Source organism: Mus musculus, chromosome 13, assembly GCF_000001635.26.
Source record: "Mus musculus strain C57BL/6J chromosome 13, GRCm38.p6 C57BL/6J".
NCBI lineage: Eukaryota > Metazoa > Chordata > Mammalia > Rodentia > Muridae > Mus > Mus musculus.
Genome location: NC_000079.6, coordinates 61194642 through 61204377, shown reverse-complemented (window position 1 = coordinate 61204377; position 9736 = coordinate 61194642). Strand labels below are relative to the sequence as shown.

General features: G+C 38.7%; 1 protein-coding gene across 1 annotated transcript; it reads left to right on the top strand.

The window, feature by feature from the left end:
- The first annotated feature begins 985 nt into the window (after positions 1 to 985).
- Cts6 (cathepsin 6) lies at positions 986 to 9231 on the top strand. Its single transcript, NM_021445.1, has 8 exons — positions 986 to 1040; positions 2104 to 2238; positions 2527 to 2649; positions 2735 to 2884; positions 5806 to 6030; positions 6721 to 6883; positions 7929 to 8046; positions 8878 to 9231. Exons 2-8 carry the CDS (start codon positions 2113 to 2115, stop codon positions 8975 to 8977), a joined length of 1005 nt encoding a protein of 334 aa, NP_067420.1. The 5' UTR covers positions 986 to 1040; positions 2104 to 2112; the 3' UTR covers positions 8978 to 9231.
- Positions 9232 to 9736: the final 505 nt, after the last annotated feature.

The window sequence follows — 9736 nt, the reverse complement described above, 5'->3', positions numbered from 1 at the left end:
GTGATATTATTTTGGGAAAACATGTCTCTTAAGTCTCCCACTTTTTAAAACCAGCGCATGGAAATTACCTTTCACCAAGACTCTTGTAAGGAAAATCACACAGTGCAAAGCATTAGTCAAGTATCTACACAGGGAAAATAAAAGGGGGTGGGCTCTAAAAGAGGGATAGACTAGAGGATTTTTATTGAGAGTTACCTTGAAGAGGAAAACTGTCTGAATATCTCTTGTACTGGTTGCAAAACAATGAATGCCTCCCAAGTAAACCAGGGTGTGTCATGAAAATGTTAAATATAGAACTTCCGTTGTGTGTACCACAATTAAGAATGATACATAAGATGGTTTTTCTAGATGGCTGTTCAGTGTAGCCTCCAAAAGAGAAAAGTCAGAGTTTCAAGAGATAGTCCTCCCCAAGCAAACCATTTATTCCCCCCTCTTAGTCTTCAACTTCAAATACTATTTACAACTTTGAGTATCATTGTCTCCTAGAGATTTCTGCAAGAGTTAGCTGTGTCCTACCAAGACACAGTCAATACAACATCCCAAGGTTCGTTTTCTCACAGGATCACACATTAGCTGCTAACTAAACACAAAATAGAATGTATTAACTAAGCCCATGTAAGGTTCAGTAACCAAAACCTTCCATTTTAAACTGTGAGAATTCAAGGCCACTCAGCTTTTCTAAGGAACACCACCAGCCAGCAAAATGTTAGGTATAATGTGATCCAAGGCCTACAAGATTGCTATCTAACTTCCTCTGGCAAGGTTCACAAATTTAGTTCTCCACTGTACACAGAGGTTGCACACACCCACCCCATTAGCACAAACTAAGATTATATATCTAAAAATGTCTGAATTTCCATAGCCTGGGGGCCTAATCCAGTCACCAACACAGCCAATCAGAAAACGACCCGGACTAAGAAATGGGACCAATTTGGGATTTAAAGCCTGAGTGAGGGGTTGCCGAAACAGATCCTGGAACCTCAGCAATTTCTGAAGAGTTCACTCTGCAGAACACACTGAGGCAACAGCAATCACCACAGGTAAGGCTCTGCTAATACAGAGTTAGAAGGGAGCCTTAAGAGACTTCATGGAGGATTACACAGATCCCCAAGAAAGAGAATAAATTCTAAGGCTCAGCCTGGTGTGTGTGAGTGGGATGTGGGGGTGTGGGATGAAGAAGGCAAAGAGGAATCTAGACTCTACCTGGGTCCAGGTTTGTGTAAGTTCATATTAAGTGCATGTGTGGTTCTGTCCAAAAAGTGTTACATCTGGTGCCTTGAACACCAGTAACCGTCATTGTCACCTCCTGGGCAATAGATATTTTTCTTTTGCCCATAATTCCTGTGTTCAACAGCTTATACTGGCATGTGCAGATGTAGTAAAAAAGTGGCATGTTCCTCCCAGGTGCTATGCAGGCTTTGCAGTAGCAACCAGAGCATCTTGAACATGGAAGCCCTTTAAATGCTTTCTCTCATACTCCAGCTTGACTCCTATCTGGCTTTGTATGGTTTCACCATGAATACTATTCTAATTGATGTAGTGAGTGAGGAGTTTGGTCTCATGGTCTCAACAGTGGGGCAGAATAGTACCTGGTTCTTCCATCATTCTTTATAGAAGATATTTCACAAAGTTTCCATTCAAGAAGGGAGAGTTAGAGACAAGCCCACCACCTGCTGTATGTTAGAAAGGAATATGATGCAAATTGCCCGAACCTTGAGTTCATCTTGAATTTAGGAGCTGATAACACATAACAGGAGTTTTACATGGCAAAAACAGTGAATTATTATACTCAAAATCCATGGTTGCTTTTACTTTCTGGCCTCCCTGTGCACAGAGATCTTTTTGAAGTAATATCATGCAGTAGCCCTTACATCTCCATTGCTATAATTCTGCACATGTGCACTTCTTTTGTTTTTGCATTAGACCTAATAAAACTCAGTGGCTGACGTATCTTCAGCCCTTTTCTACAATCTCCGAAAAGATATTTGAAAGAATTGTTCAAAGAATTTTAATGACCGTAGATACCTTAATTTCCGAGGAAGAAGTAGAAGATACCTTGTAAATGTTTATATATTCATGTCTTAATTTATCTTTCTTCTCCAGGTCGTGAGAATGAGTCCTACTTTATTTTTGGCCATCCTGTGTTTGGGAGTGGGCTCAGGTGCCCTAGCACTTGATCCCAATTTGAATGCTGAATGGCATGATTGGAAGAAACAGTATGAAAAATCATACACCATGGTTAGTAAGGCAGAAACTAATGGAACCACAGAAGGACCCATGAATGAATTAGCATTGCTTTTGAATTGTCAAGGCCAATTATAGGTGAAACAGTCTATCCCACACACAGGAATTATCTAATTGCAGTCATTGTGAGCAAATGGTGTCCAGATTCCCCTTTCCTCAGTATGCAAAGAATGGTGACAGTGTCCTGAAACCTTTCCTTTAATCTTTATTCACCTGCACCTGCAAGACTACCTGCAGGAATTAATCAGAAATAGATAGTAAACCTTATACCTTCATTTCTAGGAGGAAGAAGGACTGAGGAGAGCAATATGGGAAGAAAACATGAGAATGATCAAACTGCACAACTGGGAGAATAGCCTGGGGAAGAATAACTTCACCTTGAAAATGAATGAATTTGGTGACCTGGTGAGTGTAGCATGGAACTCTTCGCAATGTGTTCTTCTTGAGTGGGATCTCTTGTTTTATAATTCTTTGTGGATTTTCCTTGAAGACTCCTGAAGAACTCAGAAAAATGATGAACAATTTTCCAATCTGGAGTCACAAGAAGAGAAAAATCATCAGGAAGCGCGCAGTTGGTGATGTTCTACCCAAATTTGTGGACTGGAGAAAGAAAGGCTATGTGACTCGAGTACGGAGACAGGTATAACAGTGTCAGAAGTCCATGTTCTTAAACCATGTTGAGTAGAAAGAGTTGGGGTTTCTGTGTGAACAATGAGTATGGAGAGATGTGCAGTTCGTTTTTTAATGAATTAATTTACATCCCCAATGCTGCCCCTACCCCAGTTTCCCCTCATAGAGTACCTTTCCCCTATTCCCCCTTTCCTTTAGCTTCTGAGAGGGTGGGCCCCCCTAGGTGTCGCTTGACCCATGCAGGGACCCATCAAGTTACTGCAAGTTTAGTTGCATCTTCTCCCATTGAGGCCAGACAAAGCAGCCTTCTGCTACATATGTGCTGGGGACCTCTTTTCAGTCTCTGTATGCTCTATGGTTTGTGGCTCAGTCTCTGAGAGCTCCCAGAGTTCCACGTTAGTTGACACAGTTGGTCGCAATGTGGGGTTCCTGTCCCCTTCAGGGCCTCTAATCCTTCCCCCTAACTCTTCTATAAGGGTCCCTGCCCTCTTTCCAGTGTTTGGATGTGGTTATCATCATCTTTTTCAGTCAGCTGTTGGGTAGAGTCTCTCAGAGGACAGTTATGCTAGGTTCCTATCGGTAAGCATAGCAGAGTATCATTAATAGCATCAGGGAATTGTGCTTAGCCAAGGGATGTGTTTGAATTGGCAGATTATTGGTTGGCTGTTCCTTCAGACTCTCTTCCATCTTTGTGTCTGTATTTTTTTTTTTTTTTAGATAGAACAAATATTGGGTCAAAAGTTTTGTGAGTCAGTTGGTGTCTTTATCCCTTTACTTTTAGTTCTGCCTAGCTATAGGAGATAGCCTCTTTAGGTTCCATGTCTCCACTGTTAGGCACTTCAGGACACCTGCATTGACTCCTGGGAGCCTCTCATCATCCCAGGTCTCTGGGAATTCCTAGACACTACCCATATCCTCATTCCCTAGTATTTGCATATTTCCATTTCTCCTGGTTTTTTGTGCCTCTCTCCTGTCTCTCCCCATACCTGATCCTACCCCCTATTCCCCTACCTTCCCCCTTTCTCCATAGGTCCCTCCTTCCCTTTGTCCCACATGACTATTTTTCTCCTTTTAAATGAGATTCAAACATCCTCACTTGGGCCTTCCTTCTTGTTTAACTTCTTTGTGTCTGTGGGGGTGTATCATGGGTATTCCATATATTATGGCTAATATACTCTGATCAGTGAGTATATATCATGCACGTCCTTTTGGGTATTTAGTTACTCCATTAAGGATGATATTTTCTAGTTCTATCCATTGACCTAAAAAATTCATGATTTCCATGTTTTTAATAGCTGAATGGTATTCCTTGTGTAAATGAACCACATTTTCTGTATACTTTCTTTGGTTGAGGGACTTCTTGATTATTTCCAGTTTCTGGCTATTACAAATAATGCTGCTATGAAAATATTAGAGCCCATGTCCTTGTGGCATGGTGGAGCACCTTTTGGGTATATGCCCAGAAGCAGTATAGCTGGATCTTCAGGTAGAACTATTTCCAATTTTCTGAGTAACTGTCAAATTGATTTCCAGAGTGTTTGTAAAAGTTTGCAATCCTACCAGCAATGTAGGAGTGTTCCCCTTGCCCCATATCCTCACCAGCATGGGCTGTCACTTGAGGTTTTGATCTTAGCCATTCTGATAGCTATAATATGTAATTTCAAGCTTGTTTTGATTTGCATTTCCATGACAAATAGGTATGCTAAACATTTCTTTATGTGCTACTTGGTCATTCAAGACTACTCTGCTGAGAATTCTCTGTTTAGCTCTGTATCCCACATTTAACCTAGGTTATTTGGTTTAGTGGACCCTACATTCTTGAGTTCTTTATATATTTTAGATACTAGTCCTCTGTCAGATGTAGCATTAGTGAAGAGCACTTTGAAATCTGTTGGCATATATTTTGTCCTACTGACAGTGCCCTTTGTCTTACAGAAACCTTTAATGAGGCCCTGTTTATCAAATGTTGATCTTAAAGCCTGAGCCATAGGATTTCTGTTCAGGAAGTTGTCTCCTGTACCAATGCATTCAAGACCATTTTCCACTTCCGCTCCTATTAGACATAGTGTATGTCTTTTTATGTTGAGGTCCTTGATCCACTTGGACTTAAATTGTGTGCAGGGTGATAAATATGCATCTATTTTAACTCTTCCAGTTAGACAAGCACTATTGGTTGAAGATGCTCTCCCTCTTCCATTGTATGGTTTTGGATTCTTTTTCAAAAATCGAGTGTCCATAGGTGTGTGGGTTTATTCATGCATTTTTGATTCTTATTTCATGAGTTAATCTGTCTTTTTTTATATCAATACGATGCAGTTTTTATCACTATTTCTCTGTAGTACAACTTGAGGTCAGGAATGGTGATTCCCCCAGAAGTTCTTTTATTGTTCAGGATTGTTTTGGTTATCCTGAAATTTTTGTTTTTCATATTAAGTTGAGAGTTGCTCTTTCAAGGTCTGGAAAGAATTATGTTGTAGTTTTGATGTGAATTGCATTGAATCTATACACTGCTTTTGGTAAGATGACAATTTTCACTATGTTAATTCTACTGATCCATGAGCATGGGAGATCTTTCCATCTTCTGATACATTTCATTTTTTAAATAATATTTTCTTCATTGAATGATTTTTATAATTTTAAAATATGTATTGATCACCATACACACTTTCTAATTAACAACCTCTGCCCTGTTCTCTCTATAGAACTGATGTTCTACTTTACTGTCATTAATAACACATAAAACAAATAGGTCCACACAAAACAAATAGAGGCAAGAACAATGAACTGAAAGTTATGTCCTTAGGAGAGTTATCATCCCTTCCTAAGCATCTATCAACTGGTAGTATATAATTTTCATAAGTTGTATGTTGCCTTTGTTGTAAGTGTAGTTAGTGTTTCTTTGTGGATGACCATATTTTATTTTCTGCTTAGAAATTTTGTAATTCCTGTTGGGCTTTTGCTGTGAATGGTGCCATAGAAGGACAGATGTTCAAAAAAACTGGCAAACTCACCCCTCTGAGTGTTCAGAACCTAGTGGACTGTACTAAAACTCAAGGAAATGATGGCTGCCAATGGGGTGATCCATACATTGCCTATGAATATGTTTTGAATAATGGAGGTCTGGAGGCTGAGGCAACCTATCCATATGAAGGAAAAGTAAGTTGACATCCTATGTTGTCCTTGCAACTCATCTTGGAGTATTAGACAATTGTAGGGACATTTATCTACCTTCAGAGTTCAGATTAGTTAGCAGAATCTCCCTGTGCACTATCAATGCTGTCATTAAAGTATCATCTTTTGCACATCTTTCAAGTGTGATGATTTCCATGCAGCTCTCTTTGGTTCTGTAAATAGGAATAATACTATTGTACATATAATACAAACTTCTCCATCATTAAAATTTTTTATGGGCCTGGAGATATTGTTTGGATATTAAGAACATAGGCTCCTTTTCTAGAGGACCCAGGTTCAACTCTCAGCACTCACATGGCAGGTCACAGATATCTATAATTTCATATTCAGGGCATTCAATATATGTGCACAGATATATAAGCAGCCAAAGAACAAACTAATGCTCATAAAATACAAATAAATAAACTATTTAAAGATAGTCTTAAATAAAAGTCCTTGTGGATAGGAAGACCAATTTGTCATAATTGAAGGTAAGAGGATTAATTTTGTGTTCCAGATTTCCTAGTACACTTTCACTTTCTGAGACGACTAATAACAGCCAAGAATGTAGCATGTCCTGCTGCGTTGCAAATTGCAGAGTGCTGTGGTTGTGACTTCTGCTTTGCTGCAGGTTGGCAGAAGTAATTGACTCCCTTACCACTTTTTCTTTTAAAGGAAGGACCATGCAGGTACAATCCAAAGAATTCTAAGGCTGAAATCACAGGATTTGTGTCCCTCCCAGAAAGCGAAGATATTCTAATGGAAGCTGTAGCAACTATTGGGCCCATCTCTGCTGCAGTGGATGCTTCCTTTAACAGATTCAGTTTCTACGATGGAGGTTAGCATATGTGATGAAATAAAAAAAAAAGTCTTGTATTATCCCCATACCACTACATATTCATGGGCTCACTACATACCACTACATACATACATACATACCACTACATACCACTACATACACTACATACCACTACATACCACTACATATTCATGGGCTCACTACATACCACTACATACACTACATACCACTACATATTCATGGGCTCACTACATACCACTACATACATACATACATACATACCACTACATACACTACATACACTACATACCACTACATACCACTACATATTCATGGGCTCACTTTTCTGTGTAAAATGTGATGTGAATTACGGGTTTCTGGATTTTCCTCCTGTCCGTTCAATAATCCTGAGGGATGTTGGGATGTTCTCATCTGAACACCCAAATTCAAGATAATATGTCACAATTCATAAAATTTATTGGATAGATAAGTTTTCAACTCTCCTCCATTCGCTGGCTGTTTTGTATAATTATAGAGAATGATCATCTGAAATCAATTAAAATTTTCTTTTTTTTTTTCTTTTTTTTGTGTGTGTGTTTTCATGACAGGGTTTTTCTGTGTATCCCTGGCTGTCCTGGAACTCACCTTGTAGACCAGGATAGCCTCAAACTCAGAAATCTGCCTGCCTCCACCTGCCTCTGCCTCCCAAGTGCTGTGATTAAAGGCATGTGCCACCACTGCCCAGGTAATCAATTAAATTTTAAGAGAGTATCTTGAATTAAGTAACTTATATCCTGTGAGTTTAAGACGTTATGAGATAAACACAAGGTTCTAAGGACTCATCTCATGTCCACATAAAAAAGTGTTTATCAACAAATCTAATTCGTTTTTTTGTTTTGTTTTGTTTTTTGTTTTGTGAGGCTTTATACATGTTAGTAATTCTGGTAACAATTTATTCAAATATTAACTTTAATGGTAGTTACATCATTTCAGAAAATTTTGAAAATGGTTACCTATAGTTTCTGGCAGTGGTCACTGTCATGTGTCATGGATGCCACACAAAAGCTTCCATTTTATCTCTCAGGTATTTATCATCAGCCAAATTGCAGCAATAATACTGTGAATCATGCAGTTCTGGTGGTTGGCTATGGAACTGAGGGAAATGAAACAGATGGCAATAAGTACTGGCTAATCAAGAACAGGTATGATCTGCCAAAAGATCTGTATCTAAAATTACAGGGTCTAGAGAGATAGGTCAGTGGTTGAGAATATTGGCTGCCCTTCTAGGAGACCCATGACAAAATTGCCCGTTGCAGTCAGTAATTGGATACATAGACTAGAAAATACTTTCCCACTTACATTGAAAAACTGTGCTCTTGTTTTCCTATGTAAATATGGAGTGGCATGTACATATATGAATACTTACATATCTTTATGTCTGTGAACGAGTGTGTGTGTATGTGTGTGTGTGTGTGTGTGTGTGTGTGTGTGTGTGTTTGTGCATGCACAAATGAACATTTGTAGAGGTCTGATGCTTTATTTTCTCAAGCATTATCCAACTTCTATATTAGGGTAGTGTCTCCTGCTGATGTAGAAGGTCACTGTCTAATTTGTCTAGCCTGTTTATGCCAGGTATGCCCTATGCCCATGTCTCAATAATTTGTGTTATAGGGGCACTGTAATGTCACTCTTGGTTCTAAATGGATCAGGAATTTGACCTCTAGTCCTTAGCCATTTACCTTCCTTCCAGATTGAACAATCTTCTCAAAATATATTATCATAGCATTCTCATTCCTCCACTGGTTTCTGGGTGTCAGGATCAAGTTTGTGCTATTTATGAATCACCTCTGGGTAGAAAATAATACTTTTGTAATGCTGTAGCATTTAGTATCTTCTTTGATATCCTCTTTAGTAATCAAAGTAGACCCTCTTCCTTTTCTGATACTTCTGTGAAGGTGTCATTTTGTCAAGTGTTGTTATAAATTCTTCATGCTGTTATACTTCTACTAAATGAAAATCATAATTCCTTTCAGCTGGGGTAGAAGATGGGGCATTGGAGGCTACATGAAGATTATCAGAGACCAGAACAACCACTGTGGCATTGCTACATATGCACATTATCCCATTGTATGAGCAGTCTGATGCACACAGGGAAGAATGTGAGACAGCATTTCCACAGTAATGTCATCCACTTCAATGACCAGCCTTCCCTTGCTGTGTTAAAAAGTTGAACCCTAGAAGAGCTCTGTTACTATTTGAATTCTTAGAACTTTCAATGTTTTGACATTATGAGTCAAAATTGTTTCTCTCACTAATGAATATTCATGATTCCTGTGATAACTCTATTCTCACTGTTAATGTTTGTGCAAATAAAGTACAATAAAACTAAAATTCTAATACAATTCATAGTTTCTTTTTCTCTAGTGAATTTTTGTGGTCAAACATAAAATTTATCATAATTTCAGGAGTGAATTTGTTGCTGGTGTTTGGGAGGAAGTGTGGGTTGCTCTTCAGTAATGCATGGTCTTCTACCATTGGTTGTCACTCTTTTCAGAGTTCCATTTATCCACAAGAAACCCTGTTCTAAAAGACTACATGCAAATTTCTTAATTGGCCAGTTCTAACTGACACAAATTCACCCAGTTTCAATTCTTGGATATGCTATGCAGTGTGATGATATCATGTGTTCCTCCCTGCATAGTGCAGGGCTGTGACTTCTTGTTCTTTATGATATCAAGCTGACAATAAGCCCAGCAACGCTCCTACAGGAGGCTCTGATAAATTCAACATGGCAGAAACCATAAGATAAAAATCTGTTTTTTTCTTTTTTAATATTTTTATTAGGTATTTTCCTCATTTACATTTCCAATGCTATCCCAAAAATCCCCCATA